Source organism: Ptychodera flava, chromosome 1 (assembly GCF_041260155.1).
Source record: "Ptychodera flava strain L36383 chromosome 1, AS_Pfla_20210202, whole genome shotgun sequence".
Classification (NCBI taxonomy): Eukaryota; Metazoa; Hemichordata; class Enteropneusta; family Ptychoderidae; genus Ptychodera; species Ptychodera flava.
The window spans coordinates 27878575-27906513 of record NC_091928.1 but is presented as its reverse complement, the minus strand read 5'-3'; the positions used below and the strand labels follow the sequence as shown (position 1 = coordinate 27906513).

Genomic DNA, 27939 nt, shown 5'->3' with positions numbered 1-27939 from the left:
GATCTAAAAAGTACCAGCAGTTCACTAATTAGAGACATTTTCACGGAGATAACACATTCCTCAAAGACTTTCGATAAATGTTTTTCCACACAGTGGTTGTTACATTTTGCAATCGATGACTTTTAAGGGCGGAATAGATGAAAAATGCAAAGTTTTGCTAATATTATGTAACTTTTCCAAATGTCATTTCCTTGTTCCGTAAATTTCGCTTTCAGAGAAAACTTTGTAAACAAGGCTATAATGCTATTGACGTGACTGCATCACTGCAACCAACAATGAAGAAGCGCCATCTGTGGTGGAGGTCAAGATGTCCCGCTCTCTCTCTCTCTCTCTCTCTCTCTTCTCTCTCTCTCTCTCTCTCTCTCTCTCTCTCTCTCTCTCTCTCTCTCTCTCTCTCTCTCTCCTCTCTCTTCTCTCTCTCTCTCTTTTCCATCAGATTACCAGCAGCAGGCGGTCCTCAAAAGAAGTCTGTCTTATTGGTACTCTTTTTCATTCAAGTCTCAACAACTTGCGGTAATTATGCTGCTAGTTTTCTATAAAACAGTATGTTCTTTTCATGATTTGCTTTTTGGGCATTCATTCATTCATTGTCCGGGGGGGATTTGCTCGGAGGGATTAGCACACCAAATTTGGCCACCTGTCCAGTGTTCGTGTCTTCGCACACGGCCTCGGTCGTGGTATGCCAAGTTCATTGGGAACGTCATGCGTGAGGAACTCAGGTGTTGTCTGATATTTTATTTTGAAACAGACAGCGGTACATACAATATATGCAATGTTCACAATTTACCAGAAGATATTGCTAAAAGAATTACCATTTTTGTGCAGTGTATGCGTTTGGACTTTAGTGTTTCTATATAGCTGTTATATACTTATTTTCATCGTGTGCGTCGTCCGCCAAGCGAGCATCACCTACAGTATACGAATAGTTGACTGCCAAAGCGGCCAACTTGAGATATTTTGTTGCTATTCAGCTACGATTGTTTAAAGCTGCAAAACATTGAAAAAAGGGCATAGGGAGAATTACCCTGTTAGCCAGCGATGGCAAACGGGCGCATGTAAGCTAATGATATGCATTTGATGGTAATGCCTCGGAATCTAAAACAATAGCACTGTTGGTATTTACGATATGCTTGTGAGTAATGCCGAGATCTAAAACAACAGCACTGTCAATTCCCTTGGAATGTGATACCCCTGAAAGAAAGGTGCATTGCAAAGACTTGCGTAACCAACAGTTGATTGTAATGTTAATCAAGTCCAATATGTTTTCTACATTCTCTTACTGCATGAAAATGTATCACAAATTACGATTATAACTCTCTCCCGTTTTAGACAAATCTTCCCGAATAACCAACTACAATGATCCTAGCGCCGGTACGACCTTATAGGATCGCAAGCACCAATCACTATGGCTGGTACATATGTCAGGGACATAAATCATAGGTCATTTTGAAACAGGACTATAACATTGCACTATCTTGAATGTCACGACCAGCAGTACACATTACCAGATTACACATTAGCAGATCGAAAAAATGCCAGCAGTTCACCAAAGTAGGAACATTGTTTATCCCGAATAGTGGTTGTTACATTTGGCGATTGATGACTTTTAAGGGCGGAATATAAAATGCAAATTTTTGCTTATATGATGTAGCTTTTCAAAATGTCATGATCATTTCTTTGTTGCGTAAATTTCGCTTTTAGAAAAAAAAACTTTGAAAACAAGACTATAAAGCTATTGACGTTGCCGTTGGGCTCGAAGGCCTTATTCACTCAGTAGACAATTGATTTCGCATTTATTTTACGCATCACTGCGATCACCAGTCAAGAAGCGCCATCTGAGGTGAAGGTCAAGAGGTCCCGCTTTATGGTAATTTTTTCTATCTCTCTTTCTCATCAGACGACCAGACGACCCTCAAAGGAAGCCTGTCTTATTGGTACTCACTCTAATCCAAGTCTCAGCAACTTTTCGGTATTTATGTTTCCATTTTTTATACCAAACAGTATGTTCTTTTCATGATTTGCTTTTTGGCCATTCATTTATTGATCTTCGGGAGGAATTTGCGTGAAGGAATTAGCACACTAATTTTCCACTGTCCAGTGACCGTGTCTTCGTGCACGGCAGTACAGACGATGTATGCAATGTTTACGATTCACCAGAAGATATTGCTCAAAGAACTAACATTTTGGAGCAGTGTATGCGTTTGGACTTTACTGTTCCTATATAACTGTTATGTACTTATGATCGTGGGCGTTGTTCGCCAAACAGCACGAACATTAGTTGACTGGATCGCCAAAGTTGCCAGCTTTTAAATGTTTTGTAGCTATTTCAGCTACGATAGTATAAGCTGCAAAACATTGAAAAAGTGGCATACGGATAATTACCTGAATGCCAGCGATACGAACGGGCGTTAGCTAATGATATGGAGGGACTTGGCTAATGATATGCATTGACGATAGCCGAATCTAAAACAAAAGCACTGAAGACTTGCGTAACCAATTGCAACAGTTAATTGTAATGTTAATCAACTTTATCAGGTTTTTTGCATTCTCTTAGTCCATTAACATTTACCGTAAATAACAATTTTACCACTCCTCCTCTTCAGACAACTCGTCCCGAATAACAAACTACAATGATCCTAACGTATACATTATTCAGGGTATGACCTTATGAGACCGCAAGCACCAATCACTGTTGCTGATACACATGTCAGAAATATAAAGGTTTGAAACATGACTAGTTACAGATGACATTGCACTATCTTGAGTGTCAACATAAGTAGTACACGTTACAGATTTAGCAGTTCACTAAAGTAGGAACATTGTAATTATAAGTTTACCCTGCATAGTGGTTGTTACATTTGGCGATCGATGACTTTTAAGGGGGAAATATAAAATGCAAAATTTTGCTTATATGGTGTTACTTTTCAAAATGCGATACAGGATCATTTCCTTGCTGCGTAAATTTCGTTTTCAGAAAAAATACAAACTTGGAAACCAGGCTTTAGAGCTATTGACGTGGCCGGTCGGCTTGAAGGCCGTCATTCATAGAGTAACCATAGACAGTCGAGAAACAGGATGGGAAACTGCGGTATTTTCTTTGAACGAACTGTGCTGGGATAGATTACATTGAATTTGCATACCTATTGATAAAACAATGCAATTACCATCCAACTGTCATACAATCTCGCAAAACATGCTTGCAGGCCTTACATTCAGTGTGTCCTAAACACACCTTTTTCGTAGCAGAGAATAATCCCATTCAGAAGGAAAGCAATGTTTCTTTGTCGCATCTAGAAATAAATCAATCTTAAGGATGACGGAATCCGACTTCAATCGGATTATAACTTTATGCTGCAAATAAGTTCAATGAAGTTTTTTCACTACGAACTACCGGATCTCGAGCAGTGGCTTGCGCCCAGCTGATAATTATGCAAAAATCGATTCACATGTTCTAATTATTCCAATAGAGATCGCTCGTCGCCTCTTCACATTTCTTTTGTTCTTTGCGGTAGTTTCCCATCCTCTTTCTCGACTGTCTATGGAGTAACCAATTGATTTCGCATTTACTTTATGCATCACTGCAATCACCAGTCAAGAAGCGCCATCTGTGGTGGAGGTCAAGAGGTCCCGCTTTATGGTAATTTTTTCTCTATCTTTGTTCCATCATACGACCAGATGATCCTCAAAGGAAGCCTGTCCTGTTGGTACTCACTGTAATCCAAGTCTCAGAAACTTTTCGGTAAGTATGCTTCTATTTCTTATACAAAACAGTATGTTCTTTTCATGATTTGCTTTTGGGGCATTCATTCATTCGTCTGTAGGAATTTGCGAGAAGGGATTAGCACACTAAATTTCCATCTCCCCAGTGATCGCGTCATCGTTGACGGCCAGGGTGCTGGTATGCCAAGTTCATTGGGAACGTCATGCGTTAGGAACTCCGCTGTTGTATGATATCGTATTTTGAAACAGACAACGGTACAGATGTATGTGCAATGTTCACGATTCACCATAAAATATTGCTTAAAGAATTGTCATTTTTGTGCAGTGTATGCGTCATGACTTTAGTGTTTCTATATAACTGTTATATACTTATTTTCATCGTGTGCGTCGTCCGCCAAACGAGCGTGAGCGTCTGGCATACCTGTCCAGTGATCGTGTCTTCGTGCACGCCACAGTGCTGGTATGCCAAGTTCATTGGGAACGTCATATTGACTGGATCGCCAAACTGGCAAACCTTGAGATGTTTTGTAGCTCTTCAGCTACGATTGTTTAAACTGTAAAACATTGAAAAAATGGCAGAAGGATAATTTCCTGTCAGCGAGCGATACAAACGGGCGCTTATTAGCTAATGATATGCATATGACGGTAATGCCGAATCTAAAAACAATACCACTGAAGACTTGCGTAACCAACAGTTGATTGTAATGTTAATCAACTTTAACATTTTTTCCGCATTCTCTTAGTAGTCCATGAAAGTTTACCCTAAATAACAATTGTAACACTCCTCCTCTTCAGAGAAATCGCCCCGAATAACAAACTACAATGATCCTAACGTATACATAATTCAGGGTATGACCTTATAGGACCGCAAACACCAATTACTGTGACTTCTGCATATGTCTGGGACATAAATCGTATGTTATTTTGAAATAGGACTATTTACAAATAACATTGCATTGTTTTGAATGTCAAGGTCAGTCGTACATGTTACGAACTTAGCGGATGAAAAAATACACAGCACTTCACGAATGTAGGAACATTGTCACAGAGGTACCTCATTCTTCAAAGAATTTCATGAAACAAATTATCCCACACAGGGGTTATTACATTCGGCGATCGATGACGGAATGTAAAAAGCAAAGTTTTGCTTACATAATCCAACTTTTCAAAATGTCAAGATCATTTCCATGTTACGTAATTTCCCTTCAGAAAAAACGTTGAATACAAGACTATAAGGCCATTGACGTGGTCGTTGAGCTCGAAGGCCCTCATTTACAGAGTAGATAAGAGATTTTGCTTTTATTCTATTCATCACTGCGATCACCAGTCAAGAAGAGCCATCTGTGTTGGAGGTCAAGAGGTCCCGCTTTATGGTAATTTTTTCTCTCTCTCTTTTCCATCAGATTACCAGACGATCCTCAAAGGAAGCCTGTCTTATTGGTTCTCTCTCTTATCCAAGTCTCAGCAACTTTTCGGTATTTATGTTTCTATTTTTTATAGAAAACTGTATGTTCTTTTCATGATTTGTTTTTTCATCGATCTTCGTGAGAAATTTGCGCGAAGGGATTAGGACACTAATTTCAACCTGTCCAGTGATCGTGTCTTCGTGCACGGCCAGGGTGCTGGTATGCAGTGCTGGTATACCAAGTTCATGGGGACGTAATGCGTGAGGAACTCCGCTGTTGTATGATATAGTATTTTGAAACAGACAGCAGTACAGACGGTGAAAGCAATGCTCACGGTTCACCAGACGATATTGGTCAAAGAATTATCATTTCGGTGAAGTGTGTGCGTTTTGACTCTAGTGTTCCTATATAGCTGTTATGTACTTATTTTCATGGTGTGCACCGTCCAAAACGAGAACGGCCAATAGTATAGTTGACTGGATCGCCATAGTGGCCAACTTTGAGATATATTGTAGCTATACAGCAGCAAAACATTGAAGAAATGGCATCGAGGATAATTTCCTGTAAGCCAGCGATAATGATGTGCATTTGAAGATAACGCCGAATCTTAAAACAATAGCTTTGAAGATTTGTGTAACCAACAGTTGATTGTAATGCTAATCAATTATAAAATATTTTTCGCATTCTGAAAATTACCATAAATAACAATTGTAAACACTCCTCCTCTTTAGAGAAATCGTCCCGAATAATAAACTACAATGATCCTAATGCCTACATAATTCAGCGTATGACCTTATAGGACCGCAAACACCAAATCACTGTGGCTGGTACATGTGTCGACATAAATCGTAGGTTATTTTGAAATAGATAGGACTATTTACAAGTAACGTTGCATTGCCTTGGATGTCAAGGTCAGTTGTTCACATTACGGACTTAGCAGATCAAAAAGCGACAGCGCTTCACTAATGTAGGAACATTGTCACGGAGGTAACTCGTTTCCTCAAAGATTTTCATAAAATTGTATCCACCAGTAGTGCACTGAATTAGAGACATTGTCACGGAGATAGCTCATTCCTTGAAGACTGAAAGTTTATTCCGCATAGTGGTTGTTACATTTGGCGATCGATGACTTTTAGGATGGAATATAAAATACACAGTTTTGCTAATATCATGTCATCCCTTCACAATGTCATTTCCTTGTTCCGTAAACTTCTCTTTCAGGGAAACATTTGTAAACAAGGCCAGAAAGCTATTGACGTGACCGTTGGGCTCAAAGACCCACATTTACAGAGTACACATGTGATTTTGCTTTTTATTCTATGCATCACTGCGATCAACAAGTCCAGAAGCGCCATCTGTGGTGAAGGTCAAATAGAAATCACGCTTAACACTTAATTTTTCCTCTCTCTCTTCTCAATCAGACGACCCTCTCAAGAAAGCCTGTCTTATTGGTACTCCCTCTCATCCAAGTCTCAGCAACTTTTCGGTAATTATGCTTCTATTGGTTATACAAAACTGTATGTTCTTTTCACGATTTGCTCTTGGGGCATACATTAATTGGTCGTCGGGAATTTGCGCGAAGGGATTAGCACACCAAATTTCCACCTGTCCAGTGTTCGTGTCTTCGTACACGGCCTCGGTGCTGGTATGCCAAGTTCATTGGGAACATTATGCGTGAGGAACTCAGCTGTTGTCTGATATTGTATTTGGAAAGAGACATCAGTACAGACGATGTATGCAATGTTCACGATTCACCAGGAAATATTGCTTAAGAATTAGTCATTTTGTGCAGTGTATGTGTTGGGACTTCAGTGTTCCTATAAAGCTGTTATGTACTTATTTTTATCCGATCGTGTGCGTCGTCCTCAGCAAACGAACACGACCAATAGTATTGACTGGCTCGCCAAGTTGCACAATTTGAGATATTTTGTAGCTATTCAGCTACGATTGTTTAAAGCAGCAAAACATTGAAAAAATGGCAGAAGGATAATTACCTGTTAGCTAGCGATACGAACGGGCGCTTATTAGCTAATGATATGCATTTGACGGAAATGCCGAATCTAAAAACAATAGCACTGTTGGTATTTACAATATGCGGGCTGATGGCTGATGTGCAGCCTCTCGGAAGCCGATATTCAGATGGTGGCTGAATCTTACCGTTATAATAAAATAATACAAAAAGACTCCCTAAATTGCTGAGAATAGTGACAATCGACCAATGAGATATAACCTTCCGAGCACCCTGCACATCAGAAGGAATATGCTAGTGAGTAATGCCAACATCTAAAACAACAGTACTGTCAATTCCATTTAAATGTGATCCCTCTGAAAGAAAGTGCATCGAAAATTGCGTAATCAACGTTGATTGTAATGTTAATCAACTTTAGCATTTTTTCCGCATCGTTCTCCTAGACCCATAAATTAAATTATAACATCACTCCTTTCCTTAAAGAAATTGTCCAGAATAACGATCTACAATGATCCTAACGTCTACATAGTGCTATCATCGATATGTGATTTTGGTTTCATAATGTATGAAAAGTGATGAAGTGACTGTGAAGAGAACATATCCTAGCTAGCATACTTTATGAAGTTGCATTTTACTGCCCCGTAAGAAACCTCTTGGAGTTGAGTTAAATCTGGGTGATTGCAAATATATTTACAGTAGACAGTCATTGCACATCACCAAGACTGAGTCTGTTTATGATTGGATTGGTATGTCGCTCCGAATAGATTCGGACAGAGTTATACCATACTGCGACTATCTTGTCTTAATCGTCCTGTTTCATAAGTCAGATCATAGACCCTCGAGGGTCTATGGTCAGATCCGAGACATATGTAACGGTCACAGTGATTGTGTTTACGGTTCTATAAGGTCCGCTTAAGGCTCACATATTGGCCGGACCTTTAATATTCATTTACTGCACTGTGATTGGCTGCCTCAAGTCCCTGTGTTAGCCTTGTTTTGTAATTTTTACTGCCTCGTTACTCAGTGTTCCATGAATTTCCTTGAATTCGTCGCAGTAACCAGTAATCAAGGATGTTTGCATTATAACTGGTTCGACCGCGACGTAAAGACAAAGAGACTCACTGTTTACTGAGAAACATGAAGTCATTCATTTGGACGGTTTTGCACGCTTTGTGTTCAGTGATTTCGCCTTTAAAAGTTATATTTTGATGTGGTTGGTAGCGCAAAATAAGAATATTCTTGTGTAAACTTGGAAACGTTTGGCCCAGTAATGACGTCTTGCGCAATAATGTGGAAAGAAGTCCGGTATGAGCCAATTGCATAACAGTGACAAAACGATGCTTAAAAGTGTTAAGACACCTGAGAGGCATGATTCTAACAATCTATACTGCTATGGTATAGCGAAGAAATTGGCGAAGATTTGAATATTGCCTCCCTTACGACTAATGTTACCGGTTACCCATAATAAATTGGAACGTTCAATGGCAATGCTGTAAATATCATTATACTGGTCGGAGAGGTGTCCTTGTGGTGGATCTACTGATATTTCGATTTCCTTTTGAGAAAATGTAATAGGATTCAAAATAAGGCAAATGTTAAATCAAACAGGCAAAAACTGGTTTTAGTCAACTGGCGATGATATCTAAGGGCATCATTTTACAAGTGGTATAGCCACGAAATGATGACGTCAAATCGCCGTACACAAATACACAGTGCCATAATTACAAGGCGTCTGTGTTTAGTGTACGGTGATTTGACGTCATCAGTTTGAGGCTATACCACTTGTAAAATGATGCCATTCTAAGTAGACAACGGTCACACAAAAATTGATTGAAATATAGGAATAACAATATGAATTATTACAACTTGTGCACTATATACCTACTTTACACTAATTGTTGCTCTCCCTACCAAGAGTAAACAAACGTATAAGGCTCTCCTGCCGCCAGATACTTCAGCAATGCTATTTAGCAGCGTACCATCTGTGATGTTAAAACCATCGTACATCATGAATAATTGAAGGAGTCTTTTTTCGTGTCAGAACCAATCAGAGCGCTGGATTTGCAAGCGCGAACTGGTACAGTATAATTCAGGGTACATGTACGTTGTCGGCATGCTCGGAAATTGAAAGCGGTCCGTCATATTTCAAAAGTGTTACATGGCTCACAAACCATATCGTTAAACAGTTGATGTGTTCGATATTGTTCAGAATGTTTGTGTTCAGAACAAATTTACAATAAAGGAGAGACATTAGTTCACACCAGCGACCGTCAAAATATCCCCTTAAACTGAATCGTTACTAGCACCTATTCAGAGCCAAATAAACACGCATTTTTTGAAAAACTGGATGTTTCTCAGACGAACTCGGCCAAATAGACATGCAGTTTTTGAACAAGGGAATTTTTCTCAGATGAACCACGTGCCAGTTGCAAGCACATAAATGACTGGTTACCACAACGGTATCCACGAAGTACATGGCACACTCTAATACGAGGCAGCGAACACTACAGAACGAGGCTAACACAAGGAAATAAGGTCACCGATCACATGCACAGTGCCGTGAGGTGAACATTTCATGGTAATGAGACCTAAGAAAAAGGGTCCAGCCAATCAGTGAGCTGCAAGAGGACCTATAGAAATGTAAACACCAGTCACTGTGGCCGGTACATGTGTCTACGACACAAATCGTAGGTCATTTTGAAACAGGACTACTCCATACAAAAATGTCATTTTTAGACAGGCCTACTACATGCAACATTACCACTGTACATAAGAGGCATGTTTTCGAATGCCGGGGAAAAATGGACAACGTCTAAGCAATTTGTAAAATCGCAGTATAAGTTACAAAGATGTTATCTTTGAAAACTACGAGCCATTACTCTCTTTCTGTATCCCGTCGTCCTCTCGATCGGTATCCCCCGAGGGGAGACGGTGAGCTGTCTTTCAAAATGTAAAACTTCTGTTTCGTCACAGTGACTGTACACGCTTAGGATGCTTTGATGCAAGATCAGATCAAAGAAGAGCGTTTCTCTCTCAGCCTGTATCGAAACTCGAAAGAAACCATATAAAAGTATTTGATATGCAAAGTCTTGTAATGACTAGGCGCATTTCATTCATTCCGATCGACGAACACGTCTATCACTTGGTTAGGAACGTGGTTTTACTCGAATGATGTTCATTTGATATTTCGACTTTTAGTCTAAAAAATTAACTATTGTCAGAATGTCGTGTTCATTTGGACGAAGCGTAGTTGGATTGTCCAATGATAGTCGAGTCTCACGAGTTTTTCAGCCAATCAGCAAAAGTTGTGACTCACTTACAGTGGTTATTGACCGAGGTTCTTTCTTATTTTAACTTTAGCCCGAAAAATTGAATCTGTTGTTGTGGTCCTCATCGAAGTTTGCCGAAGCCGATACGATAACTTCGGGGAAACACCTTGCACGATGAAGATCTACTGTGACGAAGAAGTGATTACCCAAAATGCACTTGTGGCATACGAGGCGCTGAATGCGGCCTATCGTAAGAATGGAAGCGAACTGCTGTATATTGAAGGATCACGCACTTACGATAGGCTTCGCTACGGAAAAAGGGACTCCAAACTTCCCTTCGAGTTCACGTTCACGGATAGGTACAAGCATGAGTGGAAGGTTGTCATTGACAGTGAAGACGACACCGTCAACCTCTTTATCCCGTGCGATACTCAGATGTTGTGGTATGGTGCCGACGAGAGTCCAACTAGAACCCGCTGCTTTCCTCAAACACAGTGGGCAGCGGTTCAATTCAGCTGGCAAGATAAAACTTACCTCCCTCCCTATCATGCGGGGGTAAGGATTCAGTTCAACGGCTACAAAGATAAAACCCCCGGAGAATGGGGCATAGATAAAGAACGCTGGAACGACATCCTGGATGTAAGCAAAAGAGGACTAGAAATAACTGCAGAAGTCATTGGTCAGATTGAGTAGATAAAAGCTATGACTGCCAAACAGAGCCTGACTCCTCACCACCATTTTCTTGTGCTGTACAATGGAATATAGTGACCAGCACAAATATGGCGCATAATCAGGGCCAAAATTGGCATCTAACATTTTGAGTGAAATTCATTCGCTTTGAGCCAACCTCAATGCAGCGCTCGCGAACCTCAATGCACCTCTCGTGACGTGCATTCGCTTGGAGCCAACCTCCATGCCACTCTCACGAACCTTGATGCAACTCTCGTGAAATGCATTTGCCTTGAACCAACCTCACTGCAACTCTCGTTGAAGACATTCGCTTTGAGCATGACCACGGACCGTAACGGTAGGTAACGCAGTCAGGCGACGCGACTGGAACTTACACGGGCAATTTGTGGCTATGTTCCTTGCAAAACATCATGTGGCGCATGCTTAAATATTATATTTCAAATCGTCGAATTAAAGGAAACTCCCAACCAAGTAATTTTACAGGTCGAATTAATAAAGGAGATTTTCAAAAACTCTTATAGAGACATGTTTGTCATATCGAGACGGCTTCACGGGCATGCTTCATGGGCAAGGGTAACATAGGGCCGGGACAGAAATAACCGTGACACCATACTAGGGCTGGGTAGCGCGATTCAAAACTGGGTGCTCGAAAAATGGTAAGTCTCCCCAAACTTAGGGCTTCCAGTAAATTCATGACCCTCCCCGTCTCGATTTTAATGCCATTACATATGTAAAAGTGATCGTTTATTTGACACGATGCATCTTTATATAGTGCATGAAATACATTATTTGTAAACAGAAAGTTGCACATGCGCGGTTTCGACGACCACCTCCCTTTAAGGTTCGGTATAAGTACATTATTTTTGTTTAGAGTTTGGCAACACCAAGGAATTTAAAGATGTAGAAAACACCAGAGGCAACAATAACGGACATTCGGATACATTATCAGTAATTATCTAGGGGATAACGTCATAATTTACTCTGTATTGACAAAGCTGTGACACAATTTTATTTAAGACAAAATATTACCGCACAGTGAAACACGATAAGCTTTAACCAGTATATGAAATTTCAAAATAACCTATTCAGCGACACTGAAAAAAGGGATAGCTTGTCGGTGATATGAAGTTGAGTGATGCGACCATGCAGTGGTCATGTGGAGGGTGGTCATGCCTCCTGTTGTAGAAACTTGAAAATTTAGCTATTGTAATGGTGTCATTTTGTGGCAATTTGGGCGAATTTTTGGACATGCACAAACCATTGAAGCGAAAATAAAGTCAGTGCGGACTCTTTTCAGTGTGCCGCGCATTTAAATAAACTGAGCCACTGACGTTTTTAGACAAAAAACACAAAATATAGCAAATATCATGAAATATATTTTAGTGAAAAGGTGTGCTGCATTACCAGGACCTGTTATTTTGTTAATGAACACGGCGTTGATTTCATCATGGTTGTTAGACAAATATATCAATGCCACTAACAAAAAAACCCTGAAAAACTTAAATTTCAATGTTATCAATGATTTTATCGAACTCAGAATCTGAAGCGAGGATTTTTCCGTCGTTGGGAAAAACAATGTACGCTGAACACGGATAGGGCATATGGAAAAACACTTTCAAATTTTAAAACGAGGACGGGTAAAAAAAGTCAGCTGGTTCGTAGTTGTTTGGGATTTATTCATAAATTAATTTATTGATTGATTGATTGATTGATCAAATCATTGATTTATAGTATTATCGCACCTGTCCGAGTTTTGTAAACAACATGTACTAACAAGCTACGATCGATGAGCGCAAACAGAATAATCACTGTTCTGAACATGAGTAGAGATTAAAGCTTTCCTCAGTGCGTAAGAGAGGCAACTCGTTCAAGCGACTGGCGACTCGTTGCCATAGTGAAAAACCGACACGTTGGTTTTCCATGCGACCTCGCCTGACCTCCTCGAGCGACCCGACGGTTTCACACAAACGAGGAAACGCGACGGGCAAAACACCTGAATGTATTAATAACGTCATATGACGTTGGTATGACGCGTTGTGACGTCTCATGTTGTCTGGACAAAGTTAGTCACTCTACAGATTGATTGATTTATTGTGAACCACGCTCGAATTCTGGTACTTATAAAACAAGATAGAATCCCATTCAAACACGTGTGGTTTTCTCAGTTCAAAAGTGTTTTATTTAAATCGCATGCAGCATGCAGTAGACCCAATTCAAAAACGGTTTGCCCCGACCAAGTCTCCCCCCACACGCACACACACGGAGTGTTCCTCGACTCGAATGCTCAAAAATGAGTTTCAAGCTAGACGAAAGCAGTGTAGTTCAAATGAGTCGAGCTTCAAAGGTAATCTAGGGAGTGTAAAAGCAGTGTAGTTCAAATGAGTCACGGCGCAAAGTTTCGCGAGAGTTTGATTGAGGTTGGCTGAAAGCGCATGCATTTCACGAGACTTGCACTGAGGTTGGCTCAAAGCGAATGCATTTCACTCAGAATGTTAGGTGCTAATTTTGGCCCTGATCATGAACCATAGCACATTGGTTACATCACCGGTGGAATATAGTGACCGGCACTACTGTAACCGCCTTCTGACACGGGCCTTTTGAGGTGTCGACAACGGTGTTTTGATCAAAACCGACGGATAAAACGTGTCAGAACAGTTGGCAACGCGTTTGTAACGGCAAAGATTTACGGATGCGTTAGCAGTCGGACCTGGAACGATGCGTCGATGCAAATTCCTCGAAACGGAGTGTGTGAACGCTTGACAACGGCGGTAAACGCCCTCTCGTGACAACATTTGTCTAAATAGCCACCTCAAGCTTAGACGCCGTATCGAGACACTTCGCTATTTTCGATCGTTTCTTCTACAGAACCAATAAAAACCCTCGACCAGAAAAAAAAATTACTGTTTGAAATTGTCGAATTAGTCGTAAATTAATACCGTTGAAATAATTCAATGGCCGAATTCATAGAATGGAACATGATGAAATTTACGCGAGACATGTTTTTCATGTGTAGACTGCTTCAAAGCATGGACGGTGACATTTTTTGAGGTCGACAAATGCGGACGACGAGTAAGTTGACATTGTGTGCTGGCCCTTGGAAATGTATAATTACATGTAGTATAGTTTTGACAGGCAGGTAAGATAGTCCAAAGGCGTTTAGTGCATTAATCTATTTTTATAAAAAAATAAAATTTGGCATCACCGATCAAAAGAAACGTCGTGTTGAAGAACATATTTTTTTAAACAAGAGACTACGGCGAACATTTACTAATTTGCGAAATCGACATCAAAAGAATAACTTCAAACACTTTTGGTTGTGTTCTGCTCTTGTTATAAAATTATTCAAATTTCGAAGAAAGTATCTGTACATTTTCGATACTGTGCAGCGCCAGGGTGTGCAAACCGACATCACATCCGAAATACCATGATCAGTTAGCGACTGCGTAAATCTCTCTCTCGTGACAATTCTAGCCATTTCATGGATTTTAGTAGCCCCGGGGAAAAGTTGGTGGTCTGTGGACGCGAGACTACAGATAATTTCGAGCCCTGATTCAGTCACGTGTGTCTTCAGATTTTGATACATTAATCTACCAATCATCAAACAGGGAACGCATCAAAAACAATCGTCACGACCACGGGTTCAAGAACGTTCAAGAGGAGACACCATCAGTGAGTATAACAGAATAGTTTTGACCAGTCTTGAAGACTTATAAAATAACTGGTCATCTGCGTACCGTCGCATTTGAATATCGAACCGACAAGTGTATGCCTAAATATAAAAATATGATGTCCGAAAAGTTTTGTTTATTCAACTAACTGATTCATCGCCTTTGTTATCGCATATAAAAATCTCCGTTTTTGTTCGGAGAGACTGTAACATCTCCCCAACGCATTGAACGGTATGGCCGTGCTTCCAATATTTATTCACCGTTTCAAAAAACATCTCATCAACGATGCGCTTTGACGAACGGATCAAGTCTTTGTACGTTGTTCGGAAACTAACGACAGTATAGGTTAGAATACTGCATCTATCAAATTAGGATGATGATGATGATTGAAGATGAAAATACTTTCATCGATCGACAAAAAAAAGAAAGAATGAGTCAGTAAATATGAATATCATAGGCGGGAGAATCGAGACTGTCTGTGATTAATCAATTTGGAACAAAAATATTTCGATTTATTGACTAACTCAACCAGAAAGAACATTTTATTCAACTTTAAAAAATATATCACAATGACAGCCAGCTGCAGCTCAGAAGAAAAAAGCTAGATCAAGATTAAGAGTTATCTGGGTCTACGACAGAAAACAACTAAAAGAACTCAAATCTGAACTTTAAATGACAGTTCTGTCGAAATAGTGGAATATCTCGGTGCGACGTCTACGCTAGAACGCTAAGGCTCGAGTGACATGCCGGCTATGATGCTGTGAGATTTCGAAAATGGCGTATCGTATAGAGGGCGCATTACGCCGGCGAATCGCACTCCAAGCCCTAACTGACCGCGAGTATGCGTATTTAGAGTTAATCCGTCGGTGTTTACGGATAAAAAACGTTAGATTCAGACTAGGTCGTTGCACCAAGTGAGAACAAGGCCTGTGTTGTTTTCTACTAATCCTCAGTGACATTACATTTTATGCAAATTGATCGGCTATTTGAAATCGTGTTTGGTTAATGTTGCTTAACTTTCTTTTATATATTAGCTGTAGTATTGTTTATTATTTTTATTGACTTTCTTACTGCAAAGTTCAAATAGTATACATATATTTTTCTAAATGCCGTGTCATACTTTTGCTTTCATCTGGCTCTTTTACTGTAACTGTTTTCGTCAGTCGATTAATGGTGTAATGATAATCAAGATAAAGTCTTATTTTTACGTGTTATAGTGTAATGTACACATTATTACTGAACTTATATATGGAATCTTCCTTCCCTTTTCGCTACTTGAGTATATAATTGGTTACATCTAAACTTGAAACAAGCCTGTATCTATATGAAAGGCATCGTCAATTCAGATTTCATTATAAAGTTTTGCATGAGGTCCAAACTTTATATAACACCGTTTATCCAGCCGTGCAAGGTGAAAGTTATCACACAGAACTTTTGGCCTTTTGGTACAGATCCTAAAATGTTCCACTGAATGTTGTTTGATCTTGTCTGCAGCAAGCAGATTTGAGGTTGTGCAAGTATGTTTCATGAAGTCAAACAACACAAACTCCTTATTATATCAAATAAAATACAAGAAAAAGCTCCTACTTTAGCCAGTCTAAGTGAATCCTGTTCAAATAAAGGAGATACATACATCTACAGTTTACTCGACCACAATTTTAACTACTGCCAAAAGAACTACAAATGAGGCAGTCTCAGACAATCTTCGGGAGTCTGCAAGACAAACTTTTTTCATGAATCCCCTATAACTTATTGTACTTACAAACCGATAGTCATTACAATAATCGACCAAAGTACAATATGAATTGAAAATGCTCCCATGTTTCAGTATACATTGTCTGTAGGTTGAAACGTTTGCCACAAGTTTTGAACTTCATCGAAATTGTGTTGCTTAATATTATGAACAATATTCAACATAGATTAATTCCAAATATCTTTACGTTTTACAAATATGTAATTAGCTGAAATGAAAATACTAAATTTCTTTGACAGCTTGACATGTTAAGTGTAATTGCTTTCAGTAAAGTCCCTCAAGCCTTATATGCCTAACTGTGAAAACTAATTGAATATATATAAAATGTATATGAATTAGCTGATGTGAAAAATGCAAGATGTCCCGTGCTACTGTTATGCAATTGTATCATAAATTTAAATAAGGACCGTTCGTACAATATGCAAATTATACACGGCAAGATCCGAGGTGCAAACTTTTTACAGACTCCCCTCTCGCTACGTATTGAACTGTAGCAAGTGTACCGAAGGCTAGGAAAAGACGTGTAAGTACAGCGAAATATATCAATGCGCAGCGTGTTTAAGTCTGGACTATTTTTACGTATAGTGTCTCGTATGCAACCATGCAATGTTTCCGTATATTGATGAATCGTAAATAATTATTCTTTTCATAAGGGAAAGAAAGTTGAAGAGAAGTAAAAGGGAGAGGAAAACGGTTAGTCTTCAATTGCAGTGTTAATTTAGCTTCGCTACACTTTGCAACATTTGCTCTCATTTGGATACAACTTTGCACCTCGAAAATTGCATTAAAATACAGTAAGCGAAAATAGTTGAATAAAGGAAGGACGATTAATCTTAAGAGTTTACTTTAGAAACTGACTTTTGCGTGGAGATAAACCAATAAAAACGGATATACACTGCTAAGCCAACAAATTATCGAGATCTTGTAATTGTACATGTGTATGGTTAGTGACGACTACTGTCATCATCAAGTAATAATGTAATCGCACAAAATTTGAGAAATGTTAATAATGTCACTTATTTTCAGCATTTAGCGCGATGGAATAAATATTGAATCGTAAAAAGAAGGATGGTCATAAACTGCTTTGCCATCCATTCGCAATCAATGGAAGCTATTAGATCCTTGTATCCTCACTCGAAGGACTTTATAATGCAGCATTAAAATCGAAGACATAGACTCATTGAGCTACGTTAAAATACTGTTCGAGGATAAAATAGAAAATTATATTATTTCTGAACTTTAGAATAACAATAGTGTGAAAGGTATCCCGTATACTATAAAAAATTAAATGTTAGCTGAAGCTAAATGTACAAAATAACAAAGCACGCATACCTGCATAGGCAAATAGAGAAAACATTACTACTGACATGTACGCTTGAACTCTATATTGGAATAACTTGAACTATATGCTAAATCAAGCAACTGATGTGGAGATCATATATTTCGTCTCAAAACGCTAGTCAAATTGATCCAAAGTCAATATTTTTTACACTAAAGATCTACGGAGCGTCATGGTAGTGCCCTTCCCCCTGTCACACACACCGACACACACGCGCAACCAAGACATCAACTCACAACGAACGCTTAACACTAGAAATCTAACACAAAAGCAGCTGCTAAGTGTGAGGCCGCCTCCTCTATACAAACTGTCTAGTGCACAGAGATACAACTACACTGTAACGCTTCTGTAACAAGGCCTTTATGCTATGCATTGTCACCGTGTGCTTTAGACGCACTTTTGAGAACTTCAGAAGCATGTTCCTTTTCAACAGACCAAATTAGTTTATTGTACTTTGTACATCTATTTTTAGTCAGACACATATCTTCATCTAGACTGCAACACGTTTTTGATACTTAACTCAACTGTACAATATTATTCGTCGAATGTTGCGGATTCTCCGATAAAGTAAAATGTGTCACCGTCAAACGATCTTTGTTGTCAGTTTCTGCGAATAATCTTCGGTTGTTAGTAATTAATGCATTCGACATTTTCTGTTGTAAATATTTTAGGCACGCGCATGGTTTGATGCAGCCTACACACATCAGAAACCTGAAAAGTTAAAAGCACAATGTCTGACGCGTACGGTCATTCTAATTAATTCAAATATTAAAAGAAAACAGTTTAAGAGGTTTTGTATAGTTCTGTGCCATAGACACATAATACTATCATTTATATTGCTATGTCAGTTGAAAAATAAAATACGGAAACAACCCTTAGTCACTGTTACCAGGCCTGAAGAATAGCTATATAGCTCGCATTCTATACTAAAGTTTGCGACTATCTCGTTGTTGTTTCGGTCTGCATTAAACTGTAGTTTCATATTTACAAGGAATGGTATCAGCAATGTTCTTGAAGCCGTTTTCTGTCAGAGCCTCTCTCAACACACCGTAAGTGGCGTCGCTTCCTCTACGCTTTTTCCATTCCAGCAGGGAATGATATTTTCTCTCGTAGAATTGATCTTGTTCATCTTCCACCTTGTTTATTACATGATCGCCTTCACTGGATAGGAACAAGCTTCTTATCACTCTTTTCCAGTCGCGATCGAGATTTTTGGCTACTCGAGCTAGTGTGCTGTCATTTACAACTACAGAAAATCAAGGATAAGTAATTAAGGAAAAAATATTGAGGAGTAGTATTAAGGAGTTTAAAATGGGAGTTGAGAAGTATGGTGTCCTTATCAGTATTAAGGAGTAGACATACTAAGACTATACATCAAAGTTACAAATTGCCCTAATATTTATGTTCATGTTTGTTTGCATATGTATGTATGTATGTATGTATGTATGTATGTATGTATGTGTGTGTGTGTGTGTGTGTGTGTGTGTGTGTGTGTGTGTGTGTGTGTGTGTGTGTGTGTGTGTGTGTGTGGTGTGTCTTCCACATAGACAAGCACACAAAATCATTTTGGCAGATGTTTCTGATTTACTTAGGTCATCTAAGCATCATAGTATACAAAGTACAATAAATAAATTACTCTCAATTCTATTTGACTTGCATCAACGACGTTTTATATATAGTTTTCAGTTCTACATGAAAGCAATAATGTTAAGCCTCTAGATTATTGATTAATTATATCTAGTAAAAATAGGTTTAGATATTTCTGTATAAAGTTCAAAGAAACCGTTCATAGCCATAAAAGTAGAGTTCTGCAGGTGCTACGAATGCATGCTTTTTGGAAGCAAATTATGACAAACTGGAGGCGTCATTCTCTTAGAAAAGTCAGCATGTAAATTTGTTTTTGAGAAGTATGGTGTCCTTACCAGTACGTTTTCAGAATTTTAAAGACAAGTCTATGAATCTGTCTACACGAGGTAGAAATGGTAGACTTTAGTGAGGATGGTACAATCATGATGAATTATAGGAAATCCCCTGTATTGTGGTATCACCAGTACCTAAAATGATCTAAGTGAAGGATGCTAAGGTAGATACACTTCTCCTCAATAGACTTGTAGCCCCGACTTCCTCGACACGCACATGTATGACAGATACTAGCTCGAACTCTGCTTACGTGTGCGATTTTACCAGGTACGCATATCTGTGTTTTGCCAGAGAACATCCCTCCCGCTGAATAATGAAGTGGCATTCTATCAGGGTAAATTTTCTCCATGGACGCAAAAGATATGAAGTAGAAATGATAAAACGCATACCCTCATAATGATTATCTATAATAACCACTAAAAGCAAGTGAAAGTCTACACAAGTATCATTTAATGCAAAGATATTGAGCAAATTAGTGCATCTTAGCATATTTACCATTAGGGTCGTTGAATATGTCTTCGTTGAATACGTCTTGCTTGATACCATCCATTACTTCACTTACAAGCTTTGTATGGTTTTCCTAATTTACAGAAAACATAGCAAATGTTAAAAAAAGAAAAAAAGAAGGTATAAGGTCAAGGGTTGGTAGGCAGATTCGCCGTTCCTTTGCCACGTTTTAAATGTATGCTTGTTAGCGTATACAATTGTATATGGCCGTCTAAGAGAAGCGTTTGGTATAAGAGCTCACTTCAAAGCTACTACCAAAATGACATGCACAGGCGAAATGTTACATTTGTTATTTATCTTCATTAAAGAAGACCCATTCCTCCCGCACATGTCAAAACGAAGTTGAATAACAACATAGCATAATGTAAGCTTATCGATCTTTTGTTGGCTCTGTGTGTGTTCTGAAAAATAATTAATCGTAAAATACCATAAAAATGCAAGCTGCTTACTTTAAGCGTTCTAATCGAACCACTTGCTACGTCATGAGAATCAATACACCTTTTATGGTGAGAGCGCATGCATGTACACGATGTAATTGTAAACATGTGGCGAAAAGCATCCACCATGTTCACATGCCCTAAACTTTACAAATTCCCAGACTGATGAGCAGCATTTCTCATATGAATATATGACATGTTGCAGTTAATCATTGGTATTTATTCTACTACATACTAGTATTTAGACAATCGTTGACAATTTGTCTGTTCATTCTCTAGGGGTCTGAAGAATTACATCTGTAGCTTATGACGTGAGGAGAGTATGTAGTTTCTTGTCGTCAATTTTTTCAAAGCTGACTAAAATTGTTGCTTTATAATGAATTAACGTGTAAAATCAAACTGTCAAATTATTCAGTTTTGTCCTTCTAAATATCAAATGCACACTATAGTTTATATGATGAATGACGTTGTACAGGTATAGGTTTTCACAAACAAAATATAATCATGAATAGAATCCTGCGTCAAATTGCAACTTATTCTCAAAAGCAGTATAGTACATATAAAAACTTACACTACCTAGAGAAGAAAGTAATACTTTTACAGCTTTTAACAAGAAAATAAGTGTAGTACTGTTACTGATTTCAATGAGAAACATATATAAAAATGAATAAAAACTGACCCATTACACACAATAACATTATATACTTGGAGATCAAAACGTTCAGTACTATTCAAACATTAACAGTAAAGACAGACGAAAAGGATTTAACATGCATACCGGAGTGAGTTTAAAGTCGAACGGTATAGACATCCTTGTTTGCTCGTATTCAGTACTGGATTTTTTCATCTGTACCATGTTGAAAAAAGCCTCGATGTATTCGATTATTTGCGGACGTTTTGGGATTACCTTGAATGTTACTAGTGGTGGGGTATGTGAGTCGTCCTTACAGTGACGGTAAACTGTCTCCATAGCGATTTTCTGAGAGAGACAGACAGACAGACAGACAGACAGACAGACAGACAGACAGAGACAGACAGACAGACAGACAGACAGACAGACAGACAGACAGAGAGACAGACAGAGAGACAAAGGGACAGAGAGACACAGAGAGACACAGAGACAGAGGAGGGTGGAAGGGAGACAGACAGACAGACAGAGACAAAGAGACAGTGAGAAGAAGAAGAAGAAGAAGACGGAAAAAACTTGTCTATATTATACTACAAGATACGATTAATTAGGGAACGAGCAAAGTGAAAGAGAAAATAATGTTGGGATTACGAAAAAAATCGATGTTAGGGGCTTGAAAATTCCAGAGTACCGTGCGGGAGCCTTCAACTTTTATGTAAACGCAATTTATACCGATAAATCACTCTGAATGGGACAGAAAGTAGTTCTTTCGTAAACCTCTTTTCTGAGGTCATCCGATGTAACAGCTGTGATTCAATAACTGACGAGCATAAATAATTTTGACTTGTATGGGAATGAGAAATGGTAGCCATACTTAACAATCATGGGATGCTGTACAGATAGACAATATACAAGGGGAGGAGTCCACAGGCAAATTAATGAATAATAGTTATAGCTAGTTTTATAATGACCTTTTTAATAGTTTGCCTGGTATAGTAATATGTATAACACAATGATATCCTTTGATGAAATTTCAACATGACATTTGTTGTACACCTCGTCACATGTAGACGTTTATAGGATAAGTTTGCAACGGTCGTGTTGGGGCTGAAAATGGAAAGAATATTTTGTCTTCTGTCCCATGCCATTTATTGTAATCGTTCCCTTTTGCAAGGTGCCACTGAGAAGGCTGAGAGCCCAAGTAAGGCAATAATGTTTTGAAGGAATTTTGTGGATTTTAACTCAAACAAAGAATTCTTTGCGAAGACTTAGTGTGTCTGCCTATCTATTTAAGTGTACGAAGATTGGATACAGTACAACACATAGTGGTGGGAGAGTGATTCCAGCCAGCGAGCTCTTTCAAGGACATGTGTGTGCCTAGTACAGGTGTAGTAACAGAGAGAACCTTAACATATATCATGTGTTTATGTTTCACTTCTTCAACAACTCAGCATGTTATTCTAAAGAAACTCTAAATGTTACCAGCTACCTGTTAAATTTAAATAAGTATAAAGTAGATGAGCAGAACAATTATCAAATTAATCATTTGCATTCCTTAGCCTCAATCTAAGTGCGGAATTCATTATATAATTGTTTTACCTGTTTGTCAGGATATTTCTTATCAACTTTCCATTCCCAATCTTCATCCTGAGAAATACCAATGACCCATGATTTTTTGGAGATTTTGCAGTCAAAGAGTAGAACTGTGTGTGGTTTGCATTTTGTCCTTCATAATTTTCGATGGCTTTTTGGTTGTCTTTTATGGTGTCGCAGAGGTACATGTTGAAGTAAACTTCTTGCTTGTTCCCAGCTCGAAGCTCGTATCGCCCATAAACTATCACCTGCAGGTTTAAGGGAACCGTTGCCTTGCATGTACAAGTGTAGGTGGTGAAATGTTGTGCGACAATGTAGAAATATGTCTCATCCACGGTAAAATAGCAGTCACTGACAATGTTGTTATATTCTTTTTCTTTGGGCTTCTCCAAGCACTGCCACGACATCTTTGAACCAACAGGCGATTGGCTATACAGAACTTTACATTCAGAATCTCTACTAAGAATTCCTCGATGGGGGATTTTCACCATTACGGGCTTTGAGAATCTTTTCAGTCCCGGAGAAAGGCAGTTGACTACCAGAGTTAAGGGAAAGTCGCTATCTTCATCATCAAATCGAAGATTAAACGGGGCATATTTGCGAGAAACTTGGACCTCAATTCGTTGAGTTTTACCGACGTCGATTGCACCCTCTGGAAATATGAGTGACACCCCTGTTTTGCTGTGTGACATTGAAAATGCGCTACTGTTGACAGTCGCCACCATCTTGAAATCAAAGTGGTTATCAGGTGTCTGCTCACTGGCATTTCTATGAGAGTCAATTGGTGTACACGCATCACTTGTATTTTTACTGTTTAGAGAAATGTTGGCATCAGTGCAATTGACTTGATGTTTTGAGAAGCTTGCCTCGTAATCGCGAAGCTGCTGCTTGCTGATAAGGTGCGTAGTTGAACTTTGAGGTGTCGGCGACAAGTTGTTCTTTTCTTCCTCATTATTAGTGGCTTGAGCGGCGATTTGCGAAAAACTGGCAGATTCTGTAAATTCAGTTCTGGTAATATTTGCCATAGCATTATAAGGGGCGCAAAAATCCATAGTTTCTGGGATATCGCTTTCATTTGATCCTTCGTATGCACTTTCTTGACTTTCCAAGTCTCCATTTGTATGATGTGCGTTCTCTGCGTCCGAGTTTGCTGTAATCAGCTCAGTAATCGAGGAATCAGGTGGATGGTTACTTTCACTGTTAAAGAGATAAATTATCAATAACCCTAAAAGAGGTAAGCAGAATAAAGAATAATGCAAATGTTGTCGAATCGCCCTCTGAACGAGCGCTATTGAAGAGAATTCAACTGTACCCATATTTCCCCATCCCAGTGACGTTGGAAAGATACTTTACAGCTTTTGATGTTCCCAAATTACAGCTCTGAATTCTGAACTATACAGAATGCCAACAGTTCCTAAGAACCTGTATATTTTGGTAAATTACAGTGTTTTGTGGTACGTCGAGGGGTCAAGTGTGCTTGTTGGATCCCTTAATTGGCGACATCATACAGCATTATGGCTAAGGCAAGTGTACATGAATTTTTACATTGATTAGCTTGGCAGAGAATTTTAGAACCCTAAAATCAAAGATTTTTGTACTTTTTTGTTTGTTGTTCGTTCGTTTGTTCGGACACTAGTACTCTTTCAGTTTTGCTTTGATGGTCTAAAGCCATTATTACTCCAATTCGAAAAAGTGTATTGAACTATCCTCGAGTGCCTCTTAATTATCGCGGAATTAGTCTTTTCTGAACAGTCTACAAATTGTATAGTGCTGTACTGAACAAGAGCGTTATGAAGTATTTGAATCTTAATGAGCTGTTAGTTGATGAGCAAAGCGGTTTTCGCAGACCAGAAGTTGGCAGCATTATGGGTCATCCATTTTGAGTAATCGCAAAAAACAAAGGACTTCTGAAATATACCTGTTCATTGATTTGAAAAAAGCTTTCGATTGCGTCACGGTTGATCACCAGTTGTTATTCTCTAAATTAATGGATTCCTGGGTTGTTTGGAAAATGTTTAGAGCGTCGCTTGTCAAGTGCATTTACAGAGCACCTGTTTGGAGCGTCAATGTCAATGGTAAATATACAGAGTGGTTTGAAATACTCAATGGCGTACGACAAGGTGATGTTTTATCACGTACGTATTTTCTGTGTGCGTGTACATCAATGATTTAGCAGTGAGTATCGATGACTTAGGTTTAGGGATCTCAGTGAAAGATATCAAGGTGTCTATCCTACTATACGTAGACGATATTGTCATTTTAGTCGAAAATGAAGAAAATGTACAATCAATGTTGTCAGTTGCTCATAAATGGTGTTTAAAATGGCGTATGGTAGCTCATGATTCTAAAGCCTAAGTCATCCATCTTGGACCAACTCCTATACAACGAAGTACTTTAAATTTCGCCTCGGAAACAAAGTTCTTACCTATACAGATGAATATAAGTACCTGGTTGTTACTTTTCATGAGCACTTGAATTTTGCCTTTACTGCATCTACACTTGCTGACTCTGCTGGAAGAGCCATGAGTGCCATAATGTCTACATTTTCCCTCCTTAAAGACATGGCGTTTGGTAGATATTCGTATTCATTTAATATAGGAGTTGTTCCCATTATGGATTGTTGTGGTGCAGTACGGGGCTTTAAGAAGTTTCTGTGCTATTATTCAGGCCAAGTAGAGCAGTTCGTTTTTACATTTGAATTAATCTTTCTGCTTCAATTCACGCAATTACTGGGTATAGGGATGGGCTTCTTGGGAAAGACAGAAGTTAAATATGATAAAGATGTGGAATAGGTTACTTGTGATACCTGGTAACAGGCTTACGAAGAAAGTGTTTAATTTGGGATCTTCACATTAATAATAATAACTTGTCCGATCCTCAAAGATTTGTGATGCTTTCAATGAATTTTGTATGATGTAATCTGTCTATGACAAATGACTTTATGTAATGACACAAATTTAAGCATTAATGGGCTAGCTCTGTACAGAGCTAGCCAAGCTACGTACGTATGTAGCATTATAAGAGACCTACGGCCCTGAAGAGTACCTATAGGTAAATCTATGTCGGAGTCAAGGGTTTTTTATTGCTCAGTTGAGATCAGGTACCCTCCCCAGCGCATTCAAATGTCGGGTAGATTTCAATACCTAGATGTTGAAGATAGAATTTGTCAATTTTGTGATTAGCGTACGCCAGAAACGGAAAAGCACTTTCTATTTTTTGTAAGGCATACGGCCTTCATCATAGGATATTGCATGGCATAATTACAGAAAAATTGGCAAATTTCAGTAACTTATCAGACCCTGAAAAGTTTAAATTCTAACTTACAAATTGTTGTAGACGGTTAGCTCGCTTTGTTGAAGCAGCTTATACTGTCAGGAAAGACTTTTTGTATTGTATTGTTGAGTGACCTATAAGTCCCTGTGAGCTGGTTGCACGTATTGTATTTATAGTTATGTATATTACATTTTGTCACATTTGCAGCGAAGAGATGTGAGTGCAAATGTCACTATATTCTATGTTCATACTGTACCATACATATACAACGGAAATGACACTCATTCATTTGACACAGGAACATACATTACGAGGGCAAAATACGCCACCACCACCCTCCGGGCGTCTCGGAATTGTGAGATCCAATGTTCTTTAGAGTGAAATACCAATTGTCACAGTACCTTGTAAATAAGTCACATTATGCCATCTAGTATTCATACTCTATAAATTGCAAATGTATTTTTTATATTCTTCTAATATACATTATCATGTCCTGACCATCCATTTATTTTCGATACGATGCTTATCATCTTTACTTACTTGCCATGTTCCTCTCGTCTATATGGGATTCCCTTTTATCAAACTTACGAAGTTTGCAAAAGATGACAACTGAAAGTATGATTAAGATTGTAATGCCAGCGGATATGATAATAAACTCGCCATTATGGAAGTGAATTTTCTTCCTGGGTCACTGTCAAGAACGTCAAGATTGAGGTCTTCGTTCATCTCATACCCTTAGAGAAAAAGATTAACGTAAAGATATCGGGTGAATCACCCATCTTAAAGTAAAGATTGCACAGTTGCCTTTATGCGTTACGACAGAGTTTAGTTTGTGTCAACAATTTCGCTGGGCTTATGCTGAATAAACTTGTGTATAAGTAGGTTATAGATGTACACTGAACAAGAATGTCATGAAGCCTACAGTAACTGATAAAGCATGGGGGAGAACATTATCCGAGGTTGTAAAATTGTCACACAATGTTTGCAGAGTCCGACGAAAGAAAACAAAAGACTTGGATTCAAGACGTGTCTTTGTTTTACTTTTATTTAATACCAAACTTACCTTTCGTTTTTCGCAAGGCTTTTGTAGTGGTAGCAGTATTTAAAGTTAGTGAGACCTCTTTTTATCTGCAATAAACATGATTGGAACTAATTTGGGATAATTGGATGGTGAAGGAATGTCTTTAAAATCTGCAAATGTAAGCTAATCTGCTTTTCTTTTTACGTTACATACTTGTTTTTATCAGTAATTTGTAATATTGAGACATCAGCTATAGGGCACCTAAGTTTTTGAGAAATTTTAAAAATATGAAGATCCAATTATCCCAAAATAGTTCCCATAGTGTTAATAATACGCTGGTTAGTGATGACATCAGATACCAATGAAGCAATATTGTTGCACGATGTACGCACAGTATTGCATGACATGCAACAAAAACTTATTTCATTTTCAGTCTGAAATAGTATTCTGAGTCAAAATTTCGAAATGAATAGCACTTAGAAATTTTGAATGATAGATAGAAAGTTGTCAGCGGAAACAAAACCAGAGTGATGCGCTCCATATTTTATTTTGTCAAGTTGACAAGGTCGTTCTGCGTTCACTTAAAAGAATAACAAGAAATCATGTGTAAGCGTGACCCTCACAGTAGTGGTTTCTTGTTTATGGCTAAACAAACCCAAAGCGCAGCCACCCCTCAAAGATGGTAAGCATTGTGAACTTTAAGACTTAGTTTGGAGATGAGTGCATTGTATCATCAGCCGAGAGCA

The 27939-nt window shown here is 38.6% G+C and overlaps 1 protein-coding gene and 2 long non-coding RNA genes across 5 annotated transcripts; 1 reads left to right on the top strand and 2 right to left on the bottom strand.

Annotated features, from left to right (window-relative positions):
* The first annotated feature begins 458 nt into the window (after positions 1-458).
* On the top strand, positions 459-11569 carry LOC139134159 (uncharacterized). Of its 3 annotated transcripts, none has more exons than XR_011552745.1 (6): positions 459-513; positions 1906-1969; positions 3676-3739; positions 5132-5195; positions 6548-6612; positions 10456-11569. It is a non-coding gene; the product is annotated as an uncharacterized lncRNA (long non-coding RNA). The 3 variants fall into 3 exon arrangements; XR_011552743.1 differs by having other exon boundaries at positions 489-513; positions 3592-3739; XR_011552746.1 differs by lacking the exon at positions 1906-1969 and having other exon boundaries at positions 465-513.
* A 5714-nt stretch (positions 11570-17283) lies between these two features.
* On the bottom strand, positions 17284-20318 carry LOC139134154 (uncharacterized). Its single transcript, XR_011552737.1, has 2 exons — positions 20230-20318; positions 17284-19060 (listed from the first exon to the last, which is right to left on the bottom strand). It is a non-coding gene; the product is annotated as an uncharacterized lncRNA (long non-coding RNA).
* A 1142-nt stretch (positions 20319-21460) lies between these two features.
* LOC139134144 (netrin receptor UNC5C-like) lies at positions 21461-27315 on the bottom strand. Its single transcript, XM_070701067.1, has 4 exons — positions 27236-27315; positions 26713-26906; positions 22906-24096; positions 21461-21657 (listed from the first exon to the last, which is right to left on the bottom strand). Exons 3-4 carry the CDS (start codon positions 23949-23951, stop codon positions 21597-21599), a joined length of 1107 nt encoding a protein of 368 aa, XP_070557168.1. The 5' UTR covers positions 23952-24096; positions 26713-26906; positions 27236-27315; the 3' UTR covers positions 21461-21596.
* Between the last annotated feature and the right edge of the window lie 624 nt (positions 27316-27939).